A 25,667-nucleotide genomic window follows, 5' to 3' on the forward strand; every position below is an offset into this window, starting at 1 on the left:
AGCGGCGGCGGGGCGGGCAGCGGCTCCGGCTCCGGCTCGGGGCGGGCAGCGGCTCCGGCTCCGGCTCCGGCTCCGGCTCGGGGCGGGCAGCGGCTCCGGCTCCGGCTCGGGGCGGGCAGCGGCTCCGGGCAGCGGCAGCCGATGCGCGACGGGCGCGGAGCGTCTGACGGCCCCGGCGGAGGGAGGGAGATGCACCGCAAAGGGAGCGCACACACCGCCGCTTCGCTTTGAGGAAGCACAAGGTAAGGCTCGGCGCTGGCAACCCCCTTCGGCTGTCCCACCCTCCTAAAAATCCCCCCTGCCCTGGTTTTTCCCGATGAAAACTTCGTAGGGATGGGCATAAAGCATCGCGCTGAGCGCCAGCGTTATGCAATAGTGTCTCTGCCTGCCTGCGAACAGCTATTGCATTCAATAACTTTCATATGAGACGGATAAGGAGGGAATATCACTATACACTTCCAAACCGCTACTTTCTTCTAGAAAAATACCAGCGTTTCTTGTCGTGCTGCCTGGTAGGGGAGAGTTGTAGCTGGAGGATTTTTGGAAGATGGGAAAAGTGCTTTAGTTTTTCACATGATTGATTGCAAGGAACTACCGCTGCTTATTAACTTCAGCGCAGGGCAGTCCAAACGCAGCCCTAATGAAGTGTCCACACAACACGGCCATGGAAGAACACTGGACGTGTTCATCCAGTAACTTGCAGTACAGCACTTCATTAAAAACCCAACAAAAGCAAAAATCCCCTCCAGGGGCTGAAGCTGCTGCTGTTCTGTGAAGTGTTACTACCAAGAAGCAGCGGCTCTCACGATTTAATAGACCATTCCACCCCTCGAGTCCCCCGTCACCGTCATCAACCACATTTAAATTGGAGATGCCATGAAAACGCAGTAGGCAAATAGGACAAAAGGGAGCGTGGAACCGGTGCCAAAGTCATCACCTTGCATCTTGCCAGGCATCCAATGCTTTGCATTTCCATCTCACCTTCTTAGTAAAAATCCTCTCCCGTGACCTCGACGTCTCGACTTACTGCCGTGTTTACCAGAGTTACAGCAGTGAGGGGGATGCGGGGCTGCAGTTGGCTCGGATGGGTTTGGGGGAGGCGGGGGGGGCAGCAAGCACCAGCAAAACAGGGACAGCTCGGCATGTCAAAAAGCAGCGAATACGCTTCTCCGCTTATGTCACCATCTCCCGAGGGCTCTGTCCCAAAGGAACCGTGTCCCCCACTCCGCCACGAGTCAGAATAGGTAATGGAGCAGTTGCGTTTGACCTTGTGTGTCTAAGCGGCAAAAATCACGAGCATCACAGAGGAAAATTTAACTCATTAGGCTCTATGGTCAGGAAGTTTGGAAAGACCTGTTTTTCCAGCCTCCGAGCATCATTATTTTTCTGCTGAATGCTGGAAAGCGGTAACAAAAGACAAACCAGTAACAGGTCACGTCTAATATAAACTGGGGATTTATTCCCTCCGCTTAAGTGTTTCATCGTGATTACCGTTCATACTCGCAGTGCTGTCAAGAATGCTGCATGTATCAAGGTTAAAATCCAGCTGCTAGGTAAAAAACTACTAGCTAATTTAAAAATTTAAAAAAAAAAAAAAAAAAAATCACATGACATGTTACTCTCCTAGCCAGGTACTCAGAATAATTTAATGTAAAATTTCAAGCAAACGTATCTACAGTAAAAATATGACAAGCATGGAGAGTAACACATATTTCCTCACTTTAGCTGTGAAGCCTACTGGTGTTCTACCAGTCTGCTCCTGCTTTTTTTACTACAATAATACTGTTCTCTTCAAGTACAAATAACAGTTCCAAGTTAAAAGCTGGATTTTTTTTTTTTCTAGCATTATAAATGTATACGAGCAGCTCAGATAAAAATATCTCAGTGCTCAGATATTGCTAATTTATCATCTCGAGGGTTATGTTCTTCTGTACGGTGATGGCATACAGTCATTGATTTCAATAGGAATACATAATGTATATTGCTAATCCAAACACTCATACTGAACAGCTGTAAAATAAAATTACTGCCCCAGAGTTTAAGGTGCTGCTGTATTTAAAGCATAGAATGAGCTCACTGGGGAAGGCTGATACTAAATAAGCTTTTTTTTTTTTTTTTTTTGCTAAGGACGTCATGATGCCCTTGATGAAAAATGTGTTCTTTAGGACTCCGTAATTATTAACGATGTATATTTTTAACAAGATGCTCAAAATCATTCTCATCCTGAATGAAATCAGTGCCTTTCTCCCAGATTGACACATTAAAAAAAAAAACAACAGCTGGGCAACAGCACCACAAAATAAAGTATTGGTTACTTATCAAGAGGGACAGCACTTAACATGCAGTGCACCCTTCTCCTAATTAAGCTCACAAACAAGTAGCTCATAAGATCACCGCTGCATTTTCTTCCCCCCCGCAGTTAACTATTTCACTGACAGAAGGATTTTTGCATGAGAGATGCAGAGCATATCTAATGAATTCAAAGGTGAAAAAATAAATAGTAGCTAAGTTCAATGGAGATGAACATACAGAAGGAGAACGTGGCTCAGAAGAACGGCACCACCGGGGACCCAATGCTCCTGGTCACCTCCACGCACCCTGACAGTCCCTGCAAACCCAACCACAAGCACAGATTGTCCAAATGACAATGACAATTTTGTTTATATCCTGTTCTGGAGAATTTAAAAGCCAACTTAGCAACACCACCCTTTGCAGTGAGCGATGGGGCAGCGAAATGCAGGGAAACCTAGTGCCAAAAATCTGTGCTGGAATGTGAGGAGACCTCCATGAAGCTGTAGAGCAGTGATGTCCCAAGGTATTTCTTTATCCAACCATAGACATGTTGGACAGCGACAACTGAGGATGTGCAGTCACATAGTTCACACATACTTGAGAAGATTACAGTAAATCTAGAATACCGGAGAACATAAAAAAAAAAAAAAATCACATGCCTGTTTAAACTAGCTATTAAAAAGGTCTTATATTCTGCTTTATGACAGCCACTATTTAAAGAACTACTGAGAATTTGTTCAAGATATTAAAAAAACATGTAAGCAACAAATCTATTTTATAGCCCAATGCTCCCTTATATTTTTACGAATCAGTTTGCAAATTAAATAGTCTTTAAGAAAATGAGATCACGAGCATATTTTAAGTGAAAAAAAAAATCTCAGAGTGATGAATTCAGTGGGAGTAAATTTAGTCTTTTAAAAATCAGTGCTTGCTTTTATTCTGCTTAGAAAATACCATATAACCTATGAACAGACACAGGTACGACTCACTGGGTATTGTCGTTCAATTTTAAATTATTATTGACCACACAGAATGTGATCAGGGCATCTTCTTATTTTAGTGGCACATTCCCACTTTGAAGTCTGTTTACTACCATTTTACTACATTCAGGCAGAAAACAGCCTCTCTGCTGATCCCTTAATACTCTCAAAAATAGTTCAACTTCTTTATACGCTTGCACAGCACAGTGTCATGGTGATCAGGGCCTTAAAACTCATCTGCTCTCCAGTTACACATATGAGCACAAGGCTTATAGGCAAAGATAATTGGTTGTAAAAATAAGAATTCAGGGATCAAACAGCAACTCTTGGTATCCTCCTCTTTGCCTTTTTTTTCCCCCTTCAGTGGCACAAAGACACCAGGCCTGATTTTACTCCAGTTAATAGTTTTTCCAGCCAAATCCACTGGTTTCAATACAGAGGAAAGTAGAAAAAGGGCCATTTTCACAGTCTGAATTAAACAGAGATGCATTACGGCCTCCAGGTCCTACAATATTTGGGTGCAGATCTGAGTTTCTGAATCTGTCATTACAAATGGAGATTTTTGTCCTTGCTGGAGCTCTACCATGTGTCCGATTCCCCGGTCTCTGCACATCGCTGATCACTTGGCACCAGACTCAGCCCATATAAGAAAGAAGAGTGTTAAACATCTCACAAAAGCTACGTAGTTATGGCCAAATATATCTGATGCCGCAGCAACTAAAAAGGACGGACTGGGGTAGTTTTTTGTAACCAGCGACGTGCTGACCCACAACGTGTTCATGTTCATCTTACAAATTCAACTGTATGGCTGAGTGCAGCCAAATGACATGGACATTTCTAGTATTTGAAACGAGACCTTAGTATTACTTTTCAATGCAAAAGACTACAACTAGTAAAATAATAGTATATGAAAACTAAGGAAAACAAAGTATTCACCCGTAGCCCAGTACTTAACGTTCACCAGAGCAGAATGGAGTGATCGGCCAGCGACGCACAAGAAAGGACATTTCACGGGAGGACAACACCGCCTCAGATAAACCATTCACTGCACTGGGTTCTCCTGCAGAAACGCTACCAGTTTGCTTCCTAAAAATCTTAATCCAACACCAGAGTTTCATTCCACAGGCCAGAAATGCCGTGATACATTGGACCAAAGAGCGCGTGTAAGCACGTGGGTTTTGCACCTGATGTACCAAGATCTACAGCACCAGCGTATGGGCTGGAACACTGATGTCTTAGCAGCAACCGAGCATCGTGGAAGCCCTCTGCAAACTTTTTTTTCCTATAGGTGCTGTCTGCCTCAGCTGTATGGACGTTTTTCAGCATCGGTTTTGTGTGCTGAAGAATTTTTTTCTCCCATATTGATTTCTACTTGGACATCCTGCTCCTTCGGATGCAAAACTGAAGTCTTCTGCCCACCTCCAGAGAGCAGTCTACACAATTCAAAGACTTTTTTTCTCTATCTGTATTTACTCTTACTTCCATTTTACCTGATACAGGAATTCCTTATTATACGTACTGAAAAAATACTGCCAAAATCCGAGCCTTAACTCAGGTTTGTGACATCCATGGGGAAGAGAAACAAGTGTTTTGTGTTATCGCTATATGATTGCTATATGATATGCCCATGATTGCTATAGCTTGCCTGTAAATAAAGCCCACATAGTTACAAAATTAAACCATTTTAAAAACAAAAGCAAAGGAAGATCATTTGGTCTAAGCAGGAAGGAAGTGTCAAACGCTAACAAAGAATCATTTACTTGTTTTGTGCCCTTCCCCACCTTCCCTGCTTGTTTTATGCCCTTCTGCACCTCTTCATTTTCTTTTAACCTCCAGGAAAAATGCAGACACCTTGGCAGTAGTTCAGTCACACAAGAGACAGTTCTATGAAACAAGTCACAGCCATAGCACTTAAAGCTGTAAGAGCTTTGCTTGTATCACTAAAAATGTCCAGCACAACTTCCAATTAGTTCCAAATTGTCATTTTGTATTTAGACCTCACTTCGACCGGAATTATGAGGCCTATACAACTTAAATGCTTCCATCCCGCTTCCTCGGTGACCTAAGCCACAGGACTAAGAAGTCTTGCTAAAATTCAGTGAGACACGCAAAGCAAAATACGGGTATGACCACGGCGTGGATGGATATATCCAAAACTATCTTTAAACGGGGTAGTTTGGGTATAAGTAATAACCCAACTTAACCATAGCCAACGGTGCTGCCAGAGTCGTGGTGCTGCTGCTTGGAACAAGTTGGTGAGGTCAAAGCAGATACGAGTTACCCAGCCCAACCATGGTGTAAATGACTCTTAAAATTGAAACGGAGGCTCTGTGATGCTCCATACAAAAGCCCTTCAGCAGGTGTGTAAATTCAGGACTGTATTTATAAATTAGTAACAGGAAAAGTAGTTTTGATCTGGTTAGTTCCTGCTCTTCTTGGGAGAAGGGCCAACTAAGTGAAATCACTAGTGTTTGTGTATTTATATATGAATAAGAAAAAAAAAATCTACAGCAAGCCCAATCCTTCAAATAATTAGTAATTGGTTGTTCATACCCATTTTGTTATTATATTCATTATTGTCTTCTGCACGTTCAATCAGAAATGAATGAGGAGATATCCACAAGTCAAGAAATGTAACTTGGGGATCAGTTCAATACATTTTTGTGTATTAAGGCCATTGGCAACTAAAACACAGCAATACCTCTAAGGAGCTGACAAAGAGACAGATAAAACATGCCAATGCTGGAAAGAGTAATTCAGCAGAAATTATGCTTGAACTGCCTGGTAATACCAGTAACACTGATCCATTCTGTAGACTGAGCCTGAGTTGCTGAATTCAAGATGAAATGTGTGTACTTTAAGTAGTCCTAGCTGAGCAAGTTGGTGAGAATAATGTGCTATACTCCTGCATTCACACTTTGTGATAGTATAAAAACACACAAAGCCACAATAAACATGATGCAAATTATCTGTCTAGTAGATAGTTCTGGAGCCTAAAGCGTTACCAGGCAATTCTGGTTAATAATCAGGGAGTTCTCAGCCATGAACCTGCAGCTTCAGACAAGCAGAGTATGTAACTCAGACACAGGGGCACACAAATATTCTTAAGATGATCTCTAATTATTACTTTAATACACTTCCTCATCATCCATATCAGAAATAACCCATCCTAAAACACCATCGCCAGAATGTTTATGTCGAGATCTTACTCCACGTCATCTCCCAGGTCCACAAAACCTGCAATAGGAATAAACTTATTCCACATCTCCACACCATCTTTGCATATTCTCATTGTTTTCATTCTCCACACAGTTTTGACCAAATCAAACCAAAAACATATTCCTTGGTCACCTGGAACGAGAACTGGTGCTACTGATCAACTCCGACCCTTCTCCCAGAGTCCTCATGTTTGGTGAGAACTTGAGACTTCAGGAGCTGAGATTTGGAGCCTTGGCACCGTGTTCAGATTTAAGACGACTTCCCCTCACATCAGAGTTTGGCTCTTCCTTCACGCTGCTTATTTCAAAAGCATCTTAGAACCAGTTTTTCATGAAAGAAGTTTTGCAATGTTAGGGACTATTATTCACTTGCAGTACAGCAAGTAAAGCACAGGTTTTTCTTCTCTACTAATAACACTCTTTCAGGGGAACTAATGCTCATTTTTGTACAAGCCTCTGCTACAGCAGAAGTCAAACTGCTTTGTGTACTCCTCTCGTCTTTCTCCAACACCAGCACGCTCAGGTCTAACCGTACATTGATTAATTTACAATTACAGCAGAGCCAGAACCTGCTTGAAACCAGAAACTGTTCACAAACGTGCTCCTCGAGAAGGCGACAGTTACACAGCCTGTGTTTCCCGGGGACTGCTGACAGCACTGGCGTGCAAACCCAAGTCTCCTAGACTGATATTATTTCCCAATTACTATCCTGCTAACAAGGTCGGGTTTTAGACCTAAATTACCCAGCTGGTGCCTCCCAAGACTCGTCTGCACGTAACCCTAATCCAAGTCGAAAGAGCTGACAACGTTCTGCTGCCTTACAACCACTGACCTCTGCAAAGTCATTCCCGTCTGTCACCTCCCATTTGTAGCGAGCTGCTACAGGCTCCAAAACGCGTTTTCCATGCAGTGAGATTATCTGCGTTCCCGGGGGAAGGCACTGATGTGCACACCTTGCGCTGCACCCACCGCAGCCTTTCCGTCCCCTGCACAGCAAAACGGGAGACGCGAGACCCGAGCGCAGGGTTGGAACCCTCTTACCTCAGTTCTCCTCTGTGCCCTCCCCAACATTTGAAGAGCAATGATGGAAAAAGAAAATAACCTGCGGCTGAAGTAGGTGCTTGCAGTCTGGACACGTTCTCGGTCACCAGCACCCAGATTGCTCTCTCTGGAGATGAGACTTTTTGCAAACCTGTTGGCCGAAGCTGAAGAACAGAACACAGCTTTTTGTCCTGTCATTTGGGGGTTGATTTTTTGTTTGCGGGGGTTTTTTGTTTGTTTGTTTTTCCTGAACACCCACAAAAACTATTGACGTTTACTAGGAACAATTAAAAGTTACTATTCGACAACAACGCAGACAAGGAACTGTCTTTAAGCTCTTGGTTTTAACAGCTTGCTATTTAAATTATTTAACAGAAAGTCCCATAAAAATGAAAAAGCCTTCCAGTGAAAGCACGCTGGCTTCTGGACTCCTGAAGACAGAACAATATAAGCAGAACTATTTGATCCTCCTGGCAACACATCCTCGGCAGCATCCTTAGACTGCGAGCACCAGCAAAGATTTGCACAGATTCACATGGCAAAATAATGCTAAATAAACCTTTGCTCCCATTTTCGTAGGCGCAAGAGCTGCACTGCACCGGAAGAAAAAAAGTGTAATTCTTTTAACTGTAATGTTATTTTTTTCCAATACACTAAATCCTAGCAAATGTTTGAAGTTATAACAACACTATGAATTGACAGGGAATATCTTTCAACATTGCATGTGTTCCATTATGAAGTTAATAGTTGTTAACTCTGACCACAAGGCTCTTTGTTGTTTTTAATGCAAGTGCAAATCTCCTTTTGGTGTTAATATCAGTTGCATAAATGTATTATAGGAAAAGTCAGCCTTAATGTACGGAATTTTTATCACGTTAAATGGATTCCTTTTAATTTCATGCATGTAACAATATAGGAAGCAACAAAACCTAATTATTATTAAAATTTGTGTTCAGAACGCGTAGTAGATGTGTCAGAATTACGGAAGATAGCATATACCGGCTTGTGCATTCAGGGAAATTGTTTTGTTCTGTAAGGAAAACTCTTTAAACAGTTTATCCTACAATAGATTCCTGTTTCATCTAAAATTCTACAGGCTTATTAAATCATACATTTTATTTCTAAAGCTAAAGCTCACAAGAGCATTTAAAGGCATTTATTGTCTCTCTCAGCCATTAGCTAGGATCTGATTTTTATACATCATTTTTACAGAGCCTACCAATGGATGGGGGGCAAAAAAAAAAAAAGATAAATCAAATGCCATATGATCATGTTTATTCCAAAGGAAGCCTTTCAAGGCAATTCCGAATCTATCATATGTCATCACTGAAACTAGATGATCAATAGATCATTTTTTTTTAAAAAATTGTACTACGAACCATCACGACTCCACCAAATGTTTGCAGCTTACAGCGCAATGCATTATTTCTAAATAACTCATCGCAAAGCTGGTTTTGGGAGGAGACTGTAACTAAAAAATAAAGGATCAGCTTAAGTTCGTAGACTTTGTTTCAGTGTGTGGAACCTCTTAATTTTTTTTCAGTGAAAATATAACCCCCCTTATATATATATATAGTGAAAACATAACCCCCCTTCACAAACAGTAACTTTCCTCAAGAGCATCCAGGAGGTTCCTTTTCTGGCACACACAGCAATAACATAGAAGAGAATCTCCAAACCACAGGCTGAAATCGCTAATTCAGGCAAATGGTAGTAAAATGCTCTGTAATTGATTGAAGTGGTGCGAACTTCTCAAAGCAGGAAGATTCCAAGGCCAGGGCAATTCACCCTCTCCTTGATAAAATACAGAATCCATAAATGCAGCAAAAAGAATGAATCTGGGATTGAGCAATACAAGAGCAAGTTCAAGAGCGAGAAAATTCAAGTTCAATGCCTAAGGGTTTCAAAACAGGTGTAAAAAAAAAAATACTCGTCTGACATTTACCAGCACTGGTAACTCTATTATTCTACACAAACAACTCTGAGAAAAGGAAGACGGACTGGTCCACCACATCAGTTTTGTATGTCAATAGATATACTGGGAAGGATCCTAATAATAGTCATCAGTACTTTTCATACCACAAAAAATGGGCATCCCCTCACCCTCGAATTGCGCCGGAAGTCGCATTTTATCCTTATACTTATATATTGAAGTCTATAAACAATTGTAACACACAGGAAAAAGTTCTACAGACAACAAATAATTAATAACTGGCCAAGGTCGTTCATATTTTCCAACATTTTTATCAGTACAGTTTTGTTTACTGGATATTACTTACTAATATTTAGGACACTACTATTTGATTTTTAAGCCTGTATCCTAACGACATGTTCAAATTAATCTAACAATTGGATTCCTTTTCAAAGCCTGAAAATAGTCCTAAATGAATTTAAGGAGAAGTCAGAATGTCGAAGAAACAACATATTAGAAGCAGTCTATTTAACTCAAAATTAAGAAAAACATTTAGATTACCAGTAAAATATCCTCAGGTTGCTGGCCCTGGTTTGCACGATGGTATATTTAGAATTAACATAGAACAGGCTTCCATCTTGTATTTGTTTATAGCAAGTGAATCCAAGTTTCTTTTAAATGTCTATGTTTAATGATATAAGTGCATTAGAGTCTACATATACACTTACAAGATGACTTACAGACAGGAAATAGCTTTTGAAAAACAAATATGCATTATTAAATTTTATGATAACATTTAGAGACATAGAAATGGCATCTAAGGCAGGGGGATGAGAAAGTACAACCTCGATGTATTCTGAAGCCTAAAGATGTTGCATGGTAAAGTCCAATTATTTACAATCCCTTGCATTCTTTTTCCTTTAAGCTATTACATACATGCAGAAAAAACCTCTGTGCTCTTAGTTCATGCACAGAAGTTTACGGCTGCATCTCTAAAGCCATCGTTTGGTCTGCAAATACAGAGACTGAAATCTCTGCCTTTCACCTGCATTTGGAACTCGGGAAGTTTAACTCCACTCTGCTTATTAGCACCTCTAGTCTTTGAGTATACTTCTGTGTCATAAAACTGACAGAAATAAAATTTAAATTATAACGTAAGCTACAAATCTCCTTCTCCTTCGCTAACAGATCAGCCTGGAAATTCAACACTATAATTCACCTGATAGCGCGGTGACTTGGTAGAGCTTTGGATTAAGAGCAGAGGTCCTGCAAAGATTTACTTATATACTTAAGCTTTACGTGCTGACCCTGACTTGAACAGGATTGTTGGGAACCCACTGCTCCTCATTAATTGACACGTGAATCACATCAAATAGGTCTCCTGCCTAGAAATGCCCTTTGAGTTGCTGAACTGAGGGGAAGAAATCTGGACAGCATCAATAAATGGAAAACTGAAAGGAAAGGATTGATTTAATGGCATAAAATATGCTATGGAGAACCTGAAATAATAAAGAAGGTGGCTTCCGTAACTTACCCTGAAGACTTAGTACTAACTTAAGACTTCTCTGTGCATCACTTTTAAAATTATTATTATTATTTACTAGTTTATTTCCATATTCAAACGTAAGGAAATACTGCTTAAGGGTAATCAGCCAGAAGTTTATAAACAAATCAAGGCTAAAAACTGAAAAATAAGATCTGTCATTACGTAAATATTTAGCCTCGTAAATCATTTCACGCAAGCAGGGTTTGCTTAGAGTAACAACAGACAAAAAGTTTAGATCTACTATCTGTATTTAACTGGCACCTGCGACTAAAATTCCAACCCAAAGCCTTTACTAGCCTGGTGCCAGAGGAAGCCATAAACTCTGCAGTGCTTCTGCAAACCGAGAAACTCCATCCCAGTAGTTTCCTGAAGTCTCCAAAAACCCTGCAGAGACACCGCCATAAATGCTAGTGCCTAAATAAGCCAGAATTGGAGGCAACACCTTCTCCAAACCAAAAATAAGACAAAACGAAGGATTATGTAAGCTCCTCTGTGTTAAATATTTAAACTCGCAATCAACTGTTTGCTCAACCGGTCTTTTATCACATGCGCACATAGTTCTCTTTGGAGACACTGAGATCCAAGTAAGGCTTAAAAAAAAAAAAAAAAGGTACTTCTTTTGGTTGTTATCGTTCTTAATCATTGATATCTATAAAATTATTAGTCCGTGCTACTAGTGGGAACAAAACGCTCTAGATTAGCTAAATCCATCAGGCCTGCTCAATTGGGAAGGGGTGACAAGCGGTTTTTGAAGAATCAATTTATTGGCTATTAAAGACACGCTTAAAATTAACTGCATCACAGAATATAATGTCGCGTTTATCTATTTGTATTCTGTAGAATATCGCCAAACTCCTGCTTTCATCAGACTCCATTAATCCCATCTATTTAGTCAGGCCAAGCAGCAATCCAGCAGCCCCAAAGATTATGGGATTAAAGCGGTATCTTGACCTGAAAATTGAGACGGGTCAGAGGTACAGTAATAAAATATCAAACCGATACTTTAGAATAAGTTGTATGCTAATCCATCCTACTGTCAAGTGCCAGAAAACTCACTTTGACAACTCGGAGGTATCCTAAGAGATGTTCGCAATAAGTGACTTTGAGATCTAAGAAGCAATTTTTGTAAGCCTCTTTTATGGCTAAAAATGCGTGCCCTCTTTTCAGACGTAATTACGGAATATTTCACATCTTTGCAAGTGCAACATTTCACATTTGCTACAATTTCTTGGTAGTGCACAAACTCACATTGGCAGGTTTGAAAACTAATGGATGTAATGGCTGTTGTGCTGCTGTATTTAGTTTTTTTGATAAACTCATTAATTTACCAGACCATTATGGAAGATTTGCTTCCAGTAGTTCTACATTAATGCAAGGGCAGAGTTTGGGGTTGGTGTCAGGAGTTTTTACAACATATTTTAGCTGTGTCTAAAGCTAATGTCTGCCCAATTGCAGGCGAATGGGTCAGGTTTGTATCTTAACACAGCACCTCATTATTCGCTAAAGCATTGCAAAATTCCAGCCCTAGACAGACAGCCAGCCAGATGGATTTCTGCCTTTCTTACCATCACCACCTTTGGAAGCTGTGAACCAGTGGGGCTCTGTATGCAGAATGTCCCTTAAATAACGGCACAACTTCACTTGGCAAACATTACTATAAATAAAAGAGAGCCCAAACCAGCCAGTACAGGACACTAATATTCCCCACAAAGCACGACTGACTCCTTATTTAGGGTTTCAACTGGAAGAAAAAATTCCTGACATTCATATGTAATTAATTTATTTTTTCCTCCCACAAAAATTTGCCTGTATTTGTACATCATGTATTAAAGACACAGGGATAATGGATCTTACCCCCAGGATCCCCCACCCCCAGCAGGGCACCAAGTACAAAAAGATCATTTTAACACCCTACTCCGCAAGTTACTGGGACCAAGGTGTAAAACATGAAAAACCAACCTCAGTAATGACACATTTGCATGAGATTTTTTTGAAAGCAACTTGATAACCCAGAAGCCCAACCTTGCAGTATACAGGTTGTCTACCATGCACATTTATGTGTCTTAACTTTTGGGAAATATTACTGTTACTTTGAAAAACCCATAAACATTGAATTTTCCATTGACAATAACTTCTCCATTATGTTTTCTTAAATTAAAACTCAATCTAGACTAGTCCTCAGGATTCCCTCACTTCTGCCACTGAGTTGACTTCATAAAACATGCGCTATTGCGGCACTTAACTCTTCAGGAATGTCACGTTTTTTATTTAATAGACAAGAGAATTTTAATTAAAAATGTATTTCAAATACCACACCTGAAAGTCCCTTTACTCACTTTCCATTGTACTCTGAATCTCTCTGAGGGCACATCGGTGTTTAAACAGGAGATACACGCAGAACACTTGGATTAAATGGGAATTTGGTAATTCAGTAAATCTCAGCATTAGGGAGAAATTAGTGCAATAGGAGACTAAGACCTACAACTCCAAATGAGGTGTAAAAATGAGGTCTTAACTATCCAGTTACTACAGATCCCGTATGATGTGTACAGGGAGAGAGCTGTTGGGTTTTTTGGTCTGTGCTCTGTTAAGCAGTTGTCATCTTTTCATCCTTGACGAGATGCTTCCATTTCAATAGCAGATTAAGGCACTTCTGTGAATTATCACAGGTTTCGTGTGGGGTTTTTTGTTTGTTTGGGTTTTTTGAGTGCTTTAGGATCCTTTGGGATAAGCAGCTCTATTAAAAAGGCATATTACTGCTCTTAGTAAAGGATGGGTTGCTTTGCATTTGAAGCAGAACCTTAATTGATACACCGCTGACTTCTTCCACAAGCTTAAATACCGCATAACTTTTATGCATACAGCAGTACCAACCAGTTGCTAATAATAATTAATCGATATCCAGGTTTTAGGTTTAGTGATGAGGCATGTTTTTTACAAAATCCAAATAATCACAGAATGGCTGGGGTTGGAAGGGACCTCTGGAGACCATCTAGTCCAACCCACCTGCTAAGGCAGGGTCACCCTATAAAGACCAATTAATTTCTTGCAAAAATGCAGAGTCCATTACACAAAAGAAACATGTTTTTTAAGCAAGCATACTGTAAAAAATAATGCTAGTTAGATATTCCTTGCTACTAAATATTTGCGTTAAAGGTGATCAGTGCTCTAGACTACTTGTAAAAAGACGGCTGGTTTTCATTTTCCTTGTACTTTTTTATTAACTATCGAGTAAATTCAGATTCCTTGCCTTCCTAGAGCCCTTATTCCCTGGCAGTGCAGTCCGAGAGCCGACCCAGCCCTCCCAGCACAACAGCCGTGTCCTCTGCAAAAGGGGCTACAAAAAACTCCCGGGTGCCGCAAAACCCGGGTTTAGCCCCGCTAGCACCGGGTTTTGTGAGCCGGCACAAAACCCAGCCTGCTCCCAGTCCTACTACGTCACCTGTAGCCCAGGAATGGAATGACTTCACCCTCTCTGAGGAGCAGGTGTTAACAAATAGAGATAAAAGGAACGATTTTCTAGCAGAAGGACAAAGTCTAATATACAGGCCTGGGGCTTAATTAAGAGAATCCAGCAAAAAGGTTGGGAGTGGCAGCCATTTTAGTGAAAGCACAGGAAATTACCTCAAATATTGCAAACCTTGGCGGGGGGGAAAGTAGCGTTTCTGTTATAACATGAGGCTTTTTGCACTGTTTTTGTGTGCAGGCATCATGGTGAGTAAGGAGCCCAGCAAATGCTTACTCACCGCCTCAGACAGCGAAGTTGAGCCGGCGGCTTCGCTCGCCCTGGAGATGAAATACGCGCTGGATCCCAACCGGCAGATCAAGAAACGGAACAAAGCCCTCCAGGTGAGATTTAAAGATATCTGCGAGGCCCAGAACGAGCAGAGGGACCGACAGCTGTCCAGCAGCCAGGATCCCGACAAGAGGGAAGCCAAGGCCATCTCCTACAAGACGGCGTATCGCAAGTACATGACGGTGCCCGCCCGGAGGTCCATACCCAACGTCACCAAGAGCACAGGAGTTCAGACTTCACCCGATCTTAAAAAGTGTTACCAGACCTTTCCTCTAGACCGGAAAAAAGGGAATATTCTTAAAAGCGCCTCGACTGTCGACACCTTTAAGAGCCAAAACAACGGGTTTCTCATAGACGCGAAGGACAAGGACGGCGGGAGCTCGGGGGACGCCGGTCAGTGGGGCAGGAAGGGCGGCAGCCTGCAGACGGCCGAGTTCATCTCCCACCTCAACGAGCGCATCAACGCCGAGTCCTGGAGAAGCAGCGATTTGCACAGCTCTCCCAAAGAGTCTCCTCCTCCTCTCCCAAACTCGGCCGACCCCGCTCTGGAGGAGCCGGGCCGCGGGAAGCCGGCGGCGGGGCGGCCGGGGAGCGAGGAGGCCGCGCAGCCCCTCCACGGGAGGGTCTTCAAGACCGAAGTGGCCACGGTTTATTTGCCGCCGGCCGGTCCGCACGCCTCGCAGACCGACCTGCTCCACCTCACGGCCGAGACCGACTGGTCGCCGTGCCCGGCGGCCGAGGAGGACAAAAAGAGGACGGTGCACCTGAACGGTGTCCAGGCGGGAGATGCCCGAGCCTGCGCGGCCCGGGCGCAGTGCCCAGCCACCGAATGTAGCGAACAGACCCTACAGATCAACGTTTCGCCTATGGAGGAGAACCAGCCTTGCCGGGCGGCCGTGGCGGTGAGCGAGGAATGCCAACAAATCGTGCCTCACACGGAAGTTGTGGACTTGAAAGCGCAGCTTCAGATGATGGAGAATTTGATCAGCTCTAGTCAGGAAACCATAAAAGTGTTGTTGGGTGTTATACAGGAGCTAGAGAAAGGAGAAGCTCACAGAGAAGGGTGAGTAGAAGCTTTTTAAATGAGTATGACCTGGTTTTAATGCCTTTCCCAGCGAGTCCTGCCCTTGAAGTCGCTCACGTAGGTTTGCGCCCATCGCCACGCGTTGCCCCACCGCAAACCAAGACCTCACACATGGTGCTTCTCACAAGGACCAGGTTTTGCTGCTTTAGAGGCAAGTCCAAGGGAAACCCACCAGCAGTACGCACAGATTTACTATCCGCTTGTCCTATGATGTTATTATGTAGTTATTTGTCCTATATATCTTTTCTTGTACCTTTGGTAACGAGCGCAGAATGAGCCGCTCTCCAAACAGGATTAGTGAGGCTGCTTTCATATTAACAACTTGTATTAACCGTGATATCTCACATGGCTTGAAAAGCAGCAGAAAACCCTTAATTCCGTAAGAGACTTACCTTTTTAAGATTAAGGGATATTATTACGACTCTTAATATAATTCCATTAGTGGCATATGAATCTTGTCTGGTTTACTTTCACCTTCTGAATTTGTAATATTTCTTTCAGAAGGAAATTAAATGAAAACTTGGAATATCAAAGCCTTCTTTACAGCAGTCACACTACTCACAACAAACTCCAGCATTAAAAAACCCACAGAATTTGGTTCATCCCTAACTTACGTTACTTAAATCAACCTATAAGGCATTACAAATATTAGCTACTATAACACAGTACAAGCTTTAGTCTTTACCTAAACAGTTCAACCCATCTCTTACGTTACCTTAACAAGCATTTTTCAGACTTACTGGCCTTTAGTTCGCTAATCGTTATTCAAAGAATGCACATCAAAATGTACCTGCACTGTTTGTGTTTTTAAATACTTCTGTTATTAAATCATAATTTGTCAGAAGAAATCTGGATTTTAAAATTAGAAACCAGTAGCTCTTGCTGCTTGAAACAGCACTTGTTTTAATGTGAGTCAAAAATGTCCATCTTAAGATTTGCAATTCAAGTCTTCCTCTAGAAATGCAGAAAACATCTTAAAAATTCCAACTGCTTTTCATTAAAACATCATCTTAGCTGTTGGACATTGCTGTCAACACAGCCACAGCATTTTTAGTTTATTTTACAGCTGGTTACAGTATTTTTAGAACACCTTGTCAAATGCTGGATCTTCAGACTGGGAAGCTTCTTGATCTAGCAGAAAGCACGCAGGATTAGTGATTTATTGATTTTTTTTTTTTTAATATTATTCAGAAAAAGTATTCCTCTGACTTTCTTAACAGAAAGAAACTGCAGGAGAATTGGAAAGAAGTGACATGCTGCTTGTCAAATCACAAAACACAGAAAAATATTTTTCATCATAACTCACCATCTGATCATAGAGAACTCTGCATACACAAACACACACATCTAACCCAAAAGTCATCTGCTGTCAACACCAGTGCTCCCTCCATACACTTATATATCAATTTTTATCTTTCCCAAAGACGGCAGAGCAACGGGTGCAGCAAATACTTCTTTTTTATTGCCTTCGCATAAGCAGACCCTTGTAGGGTAGCCAACATTAGGAGTGTACCCCTGTCCTCAACACAAAAGAGGCCGAGGTCTTGCCCACCTATTGATGGTTGCTCGTATCTGCAAATAACCCTTCTGAAGTTGCCGCCCTGACAGAGCTGTAGCCAATACTAGCCCTAAAGTAGTGTAACTACCCATAAACCCCAGTTCTCCAGAATACCTCTACTGCTTCTTATAGACTTGTGCATTAGATTCTGCAAGACCACACGATATTTGACCAAGAGCAGCCTATTTATTAGCGCTCCTTTACTCTCCCCCCATAGCAATGGTGAAATCACCACCTAAAGATACATCACGCATTTTGAAATCTTTTCCAACGTACTGTGCTATGTGGAAGAGACAATTAACATGTTTTAATGATTCTTTGACGTTAACTGAAACCAGTGGCAGTTACATCAGTAGTCAAGGTTCATTATATAAATTGGAAGTAAAATATCTGCAAATGAAAGTGAGATTTCAGATAGCAGGGACACGACGGATGTAAAGATGGCGAAGGAGGAAAGGAGGGAGATGCATACTTGCATATTTTCTCCTGTTTCAGGAATTCTTGTATTCCAGATCCTTCTAATTGTCTAGCACCTGGGTGATTTTAATAGAGATTGCACATAGGAGCCCAGCATTATGCTGGGGACATTTCTCTTCTCCACTGATCACACTCCAGAGTGGAAAGAACACTCTGTTCTCCAGCAAAGCACCAATGCATTATTAACACGAAGCCTGTCTTTATCCCTATTTCCCTCAAATTAGACAACTATTTTGATAATAGGGCGTCCCATCCTTTTATTAGAATAATTCTTTCCAATTATTGCATTCATTTCTACGATATTTTTGCCACGGAGACCCACCACTGTGTACACTATTCTGTGTCTTCTCTGTTTTAGCATGTTGATCATTTTTCCTTTTATAAAGAGGTGTTCAGTCAGTTTATAACAAGAAATTAAAAGTAGTACTACTGCTAGGGCACATACATGAGTCTTCCGTCTGCTAAAACAGAAAACGACATTCCGTGTTTATGGCACTCTCTGGTTTTCTTATGTATATTAAATTCCTTACAATAAGATACATCAAGGAACAAATAAAATAACACACTGCTGGTGAAAAAAAAAAAAGAAAAGAAAAAAAAGGAGAGAGAACCCACAGCTAAATCTCTTAATCAGATTTTTCTCCCGTCAAGAAAATCAGTGTTCTTTAAGTGCTGTTGTAGTGCCATGGGACTAGTGCTCAGTGGATTCATTTTCACTAATATGCTGTAGGTCTTGAACTGCTATTACTGCAATTCATCGCTAAATGAGTCTATGCCAGCAAAATTGTACCAGCATCTCTGAAGACAGGAGCATCATCCTTTGGGTGAATATCATCTATGTATACTTTTCAAAATGTCAGTACTACATTATCTGCAATTAGCAACAACATCCAGCGCTTGGCTCCGCTGAAGGGAAAGGGAAAAGCCACCGGAGGAGAAACACGGAGCAGCTCCAACACCCAACGAAACAAATCCAAGATTTCCAGGCTGCAGCGTGGACCTCGCTCCTCCTCTGACCTGGGATCAGGCTCCATTTTTTGGTCACAGAATGCAGAATTTGGGCCATCAGGAAACACAGCACTTGCCATCAGGCACTTTGTGATTTTAATGCATTAAATCTCTCTCAATAACGCATAGTAGATTTGAGGATGGGGGTTGAAATCATTATCGCTAGCCTGTGACCCACCCCCTCAAGACCCAAGGAGATTATTAAAACTCTGTATTTCTTATGTACATGATTATTTACTAAATCTTTTGCAAAACAGTAATTATACCTTACTATGTGGAAGCTTCTACCAAAAAACAAATCACAGCAAAAGGAATTCAACGTTTGTGTTAAGTCATGCATGAATAAAAGCAACAGAGCTACAGCTTCAATTCAGACTTCCAGCTCAAAGTTGGAAAAAATATTGAATATTCCATGATGCAAGGTGCAGCTTTACAACACAAAACAAGTTTGAGTCCCCGAATGTTTGCTTTACCTACTAGTAAAATATTAGCAATCTGTATCAACTACAGACACGTTTGTCTGTTTTCAGATACAGTGCACTCCGTTAAGCCAAATTCTGCTCTGTTTACCTGTACGGAGCTTCACCATGACCAGCAGGATTGAAAGCAAAATGCAAGTTAATAATTCCAAAACGTGGCTAACTGCAGTACAGCCTGTGAAATATGTAATGGAAGATGAACAGATAATCAAAAATATTTTTTAGCTGGAGAACACTGATGACCTGCCCTTTAAATCCTTACCGGGAAAAGTAACAGTAATCAGGGCCCTTCTCACTATTTAAAAAAAAAAAAAAAAAAAAAAAAAAAATATCAGCAATTTTAATAAACAAAGTACTCAATTTGCCTTACCAAAGTAAGTCACAGCATTTTGACTCTGACAGGCCAAACGCTACACATTAGACAAGAGTTAAATTAACCTTTTTCAGAGATAATTTATATTCATTTATTAGTCAGTGGTTCAGGTTTATTAGAAGTGGTTCAGGAACTGAAAGAGCTCTCAAGAAACATTCATGGAACAAGCAGTCCCACGCTCCTTCAAAGAGGCTTCGAAAGAACACATTCTCACGGACGGGATTTAAATGTCATTTCACATTTTCCAAAGAATAAGGGGATATTTGCATCTCTTATTATTTCGAAGCAGAAAATAAACCAATACTGTGTGTGTCTGGATGGACATGTGAAGCAAAGACGAGACGAGAGCATCACCCAAATACTTATGTCTCAAAAATACTGCAAGAAATCATCCCCAAGGTCACAAGAGCTGAGCTTAAACTTATCATCCTGGCTTGGAACGATGGGAAAGGAAAGTCAGATAAGCCCAGCAATTATTGCCCAGATTGTTTGCCTTTCTCCTCTTCAAAAGCTACTTCCAAGTCCAGCCCAGATGAAGGAGACGGAGCAAATAAAGGTAGTAACAACCTCTGCTGTTTAACTCAATCCATTGACACACACAAGCCAATACTCTTAAAAACAAGGGAGTTCCTTATGTCACATAAGGAGAAAAGAAAGTGTGGAGAGCTCTGAAAGCTTTGGAAGTAACGGGCCAGCCGCAGAAATGATATGACTTGGTTTCGTTTGGGATTTCCTCCCGCTTTGGTTTTTGTTTTGCTTTTTCAGTTACAGACGTGGCAAAGGAAACGTTCAAGAAAATAATTTCTAAGAGAAAACCTGGAAATGGAGGGATGCAATAGATAGATAAGCTTAACAGCAGAAGACATCTGGACTACAAATAAATATATGAAAACCATTAAAAATACAACAAATTCCATCTGTGATACACGAATTTTATGATCTACTGAGTGCCACCAGGTTTTAAGGGATTGTAACAGCAATCCCTTTGAACAGGACTACAATAATGAGCTTTATTTTCAACTCTGATCTTTACGTACATCCATTTTGCTTGTCCTTTGGAGGGGTCTCACTCGTTTTGACTATACCAGAGACCATCTCCTAAATTCTTATTTCTTTATCCTTCCTACAGTCGTCACTGCAGAGCATATGCTGTTTATTGATCTTTCCCAAACACAGATGTACCAAGACACCTTGGAGATGGTAACAATTCACCTTTTTTAAGGCAGACACAGGAAATCTCTTTGGATGTATCTTCCTTAGTCAAGGAAAAGAAATACTTTTTGTGCAAATCAGTATTTTGCGGATCTTGCGATCCTTGGGCAAGTGGATGGTTGGGTGGAGGGTTTTTTTCATATTCATATATACCATTTTTTCTGCTTTTTCCGCAAAGATCAGTCTTAGCAGTGTAGGGGAAAGGGACCTGGGGGTCCTGGTGGACAGCAGGATGACCATGAGCCAGCACTGTGCCCTTGTGGCCAAGAAGGCCAATGGCATCCTGGGGTGTATTAGAAGGGGGGTGGTTAGTAGGTCCAGAGAGGTTCTCCTTCCCCTCTACTCTGCCCTGGTGAGACCTCATCTGGAATATTGTGTCCAGTTCTGGGCCCCTCAGTTCAAGAAGGACAGGGAACTGCTGGAGAGAGTCCAGCGCAGGGCCACAAAGATGATTAAGGGAGTGGAGCATCTCCCTTATGAGGAAAGGCTGAGGGAGCTGGGGCTCTTTAGCTTGGAGAAGAGGAGACTGAGGGGTGACCTCATAAATGTTTATAAATATATAAAGGGTGGGTGTCACGAGGATGGAGCCAGGCTCTTCTGGGTGACAACCAACAGTAAGACAAGGGGTAATGGGTTCAAGCTGGAACACAAGAGGTTCCACTTAAATGTGAGAAGAAACTTCTTCTCAGTGAGGGTGACAGAACACTGGAACAGGCTGCCCAGGGGGGTTGTGGATTCTCCTTCTCTGGAGACATTCAAAACCCGCCTGGACGCCTTCCTGTGTAACCTCACCTAGGGGTTCCTGCTCTGGCAGGGGGATTGGACTAGATGATCTTTCGAGGTCCCTTCCAATCCCTAACATTCTGTGATTCTGTGATTCTGTGATTAGAGTGAAGCACTTGACTACTGTAGCAGCAGCTTTTATTTTCTAGTTCCAACAGCAGCAGAACGCCCCTCTCTTCCTTTTCTTACAGCCATTCGTGTAACTACTCCCTCTCTTTTTGTAAGTATACAGTTAATTCTAATTATTAACAGCTGAACTGTCGGGCTTCATCATTGCCCAAAAGGCGCGTGTGTCACGCTATAAACTTCGAGCCGTATTCAAGCAAAGTACATTCCATGTTCCTTTATGCTTTTCCATTAGGCCACTAAAGCAGTTTTAAGACAAACTCTTTGCATGGGGATGGGGACAAGACTCGTTTCCCAAGTGCAGTTCGTCCCTCAGATGCTCACTTACCCTTCCTGGAAAGCAGGATGAGGATTAAGATGCTACAAAAGTCCATTTACCTCCCCTCATTGTATGTAACTTGCTTTTCCAAGCTATAAACAGCAGGCCAGGCTTCTCCCTCCTGTATTCCCCACAGAACAAAATGCTAAACCCTGACACCTCTCAGAGCTTGACAAACAATTTAATTATAGGCAAAAAACTCTGTATTTCCTAATGGAGACTATCAATACCTACATAAGCATCCTCGAGCCCCCTTTATTTAAAATTCTCAGCAGCCCCAAATGAAAGCTGATTATAAAAGATTGATCATTAAAAGATCTGGTATCATTCAAGGTAAAAGATCCAGCATTATCCAGGGTTTAACTTCACATTACACTTTGTCTGATCACTAAAAAATGATCTGGAGTAAGACACACAGGGGCAGATAACACGAATGTTTCATGCCACAGCATTTCACAGACCTTCAAAACTTGATGAGATTTATATTTTGGATAGGATTTTTCATTAGAGTTGGACAAATTTATTCTGTTACTTTTAATGAAAGCTTCAGATCACATTGTCAGAGTGGATAAAAACGGCAAACTTTCACAGTTCAGACCTTCCTGGAACATATGTCTTAGGTATTCAGAGTTCTTAAATACTACAACATTTTAGATGGAGCCCTGTGTGAAATAACCCTACTGTCATAGCTAGCTTACAGCTATTAAACATCCTTCGTTAAGAATATAGTGGTCAAAGGTCTTCAACGAGCAAACAATGATGAATAAAAATGAAAAGTGAACTGTTAGCAACAACCAGTATGTGCAATAAACATAAAACAAACAAAAAAGATTAACACAGTGTTTTAACAAAGTTGCTCGATCTTAATGCTTACTCTGTTTTCTCAAAAAAAAAAAAAAATCACTCTAGGAATATTCCGAGTCTCAGAACATATAACTAAGTTTGCTGATATATTCCAGGCACAATTTGAAGAAAAAGTATTTGAAGTGTTCAGGAAAATAACTTGATTTATATCCAGTTGCTACTCAGACGTTAAAACAAGACAAAGTATCGTTTCCCACCCTACCTCCCCATTTGAGCGGGGTTCAGCAGCACTTCAGGCTCTGAAGTGAAATTAAAGTTCAAGACTCTTCCATCAGGAAAAAAAAGGTTGCAGTGACATAAAGGCCAAGAAACGCAAATTTCCACAATTCTAATCTGGAAACACTGGTGAAGTCTTATAAAGAACAATTAAAAAAAGTCTAGGCAGACTACATTCTTGCTAAATATTACATATTCATCTGAATTACTGCAGATCATAAGGGAAGCTTATCCAACTGTCACCGAGCTGTCCAAATTACATACCTGCAAGGAGAGTTTTTCTGCTAAAATCAGTCCCTTAAAGAGGATGTTATTTAGGTACCGAATTACCAGTTTTCACTTTACACAATTAGAGTAATCCTTTAATAACTGCATTTTGACTGTCGGTAGTATTAGAATCTAAAGAGACAGAGCAATGAGCCAGGCACCAATCCAGTCATGTAAAAATGTGATAAAATGAGTTTTATAGCGTCAAATTTCTCACTGTTGTTTGTTTGCCGAGAGATTAATCTCCAGATTTCTAATTGACGCTTCCTTCTGAGCCCTTGTGCTTACACAAAGATATACTGGGGGAAAAATGGATTTTGACCTTGGACAATTTTCGTAAAAAGACTTGTCTGAAGAGGGGCATTTGGTTTTTGAACTGTTGAGGCTCCCGGGTGCCAGAACTAAGATATAAACATGCAGTTCGGTCTTCAAAAAGCTCCTCTGCAACACATTCGCAGAACTGAGGCTAAACAAGCATCGCAGCCTATGAAGAGTTGAGCTGGATTCAAATATTAATATCTGTGGACTGTTTCAGAAACTGGAGGAGAACATCTTTTCAGTGAGGAGCTCCTGGGCACGTCTGTCCATCCTCCCCGTGTGCCGCTGCTGGGGTTAATTACAGATCCAGTCACTCTTCTCAGCTCAAACCCTGAAAAAACTACGGTGCTCTATGCTGTTTCGTAGCTCTTAATGGCTTCATTTGCAAATAGAGAGGAATTTTCAAGATAGATGAGTAAAGAGATAACCAAGTTAAAACATGCAGAGCAGTCCAACACAGGGGCACAGGCACATGTTTGTGGCCTGCAGCTGGCATCGAACCATTTTTTTCCACGTTATAAGCAAACACTTAAAGCAGCAGTTTTAACAGAATACTTAAACAAAATCTGGAAATTCAGAACTTTTCTGCGGCAGTTCATTGTGCTGGTTTGTTTTAGCATCTCGCAGAGCAGCAGCGTAGGGATGAGCTGTACCGTGGGGCAACGTCCCTTCTGAAGGGAGATTGGAAATCTCTCCAAATGGTGCTTAACTCTCTTTTACTAACCAGATGATGATGGTGGAGGATGTTTTTCATCACATCACTTGCTGTGTGAACAAACTAGAAGAGGACAGACAGCACTGTGGTGGCTATACTACAATTTTTTTCTCCTAGATTTTTTTTCTCTTGGTTCCAATATCCTGAGAAGACATGAAGAAGCTTGAGTGTGGTCTAATAATTCATCAGCATGAGAGACTGGACTGTAGTGATGAGCAGAGGTATTTTAACATTAACAAGGTAATTTACACTCCGGAATAGTTCAACCTGGCATGACTTAGGTCATTTCTTTGGTAAACGCAGAGATTTACCTACTTCTTCATCATCCAGACAAGCTCAGAAAAAATGCCCAGGGACGGGACTTCTCCGAGCATCTGCATACAAAGCTCAAGCAAACGCCAAACTGCTGCTCTACAGATTCTCCTGCACTGCAGTAAAATCTCAAACTACCATTATTTAAGGAAATGAGAAAATAGAAAAGCACCGAGACCTGCGAAGAGTTATTCGAGCTGCAACAGCAAGAGTTCAGCACTTGCAGGGTCCTTCCTGCTGGTTTTTGTTTCATGCAATTCCCCATCCTTCATGCAAGTACCACACAATCAGCAAGATCTGTGGCCAGCAATCATACTCCATATCCTTAATTTTCTGCTACTGTGTAGTATTTAGAATTCTAAACAAGCCCTTTGGTTTGCATATAGTATGGTAGACACAGTTATTATTGTAAGCTGGTATAGGCTTATGTATGTAATACACACGGAGTACTTGAGCTCGCACTAAAATCTCAATCACTTCAAAATTATGACAAAAATAACACCGACTTCTTATTTCTCCTATCTTCCCACCTTTATAGAAACAATGCCTGTTAGTAGTCTTCTTAATTTAAAAGTCCGACTCCAGCAAAACCCAAGGTGTTGTGTTTTAATACCGTTATTCACCCATAAATGCAATAATAGTTCATGCCTATGAAACACCCTTTGGTCTGACCGGTTGAGAGGATTTAATTTGCATTAAAACTGTGCAGTTATGAATCTCTGTGCCGCGGCTGACGAAGGGCGATTAGCCACAGCGCAGGGAGGTGAATAA

At 41.3% G+C, this 25,667-nt stretch overlaps 2 protein-coding genes across 3 annotated transcripts in view; one reads left to right on the plus strand and one right to left on the minus strand.

The window, feature by feature from the left end:
- Positions 1–25,667, minus strand: part of DOCK1 (dedicator of cytokinesis 1) — a 287,412-nt gene that overhangs the window by 148,097 nt on the left and 113,648 nt on the right. The window lies entirely within an intron of this gene.
- Positions 191–25,667, plus strand: part of INSYN2A (inhibitory synaptic factor 2A) — a 44,531-nt gene continuing 19,054 nt past the window's right edge. Inside the window, exons 1-2 of the mRNA XM_065639403.1 lie at positions 191–242; positions 14,696–15,848. Coding sequence (XP_065495475.1) covers positions 14,701–15,848 — 1,148 coding nt within the window. The 5' untranslated portion in view covers positions 191–242; positions 14,696–14,700. The remainder of the gene's footprint in view (positions 243–14,695; positions 15,849–25,667) is intronic.

The sequence above is a fragment of the Caloenas nicobarica genome, chromosome 7, assembly GCF_036013445.1.
Source record: "Caloenas nicobarica isolate bCalNic1 chromosome 7, bCalNic1.hap1, whole genome shotgun sequence".
Classification (NCBI taxonomy): Eukaryota; Metazoa; Chordata; class Aves; order Columbiformes; family Columbidae; genus Caloenas; species Caloenas nicobarica.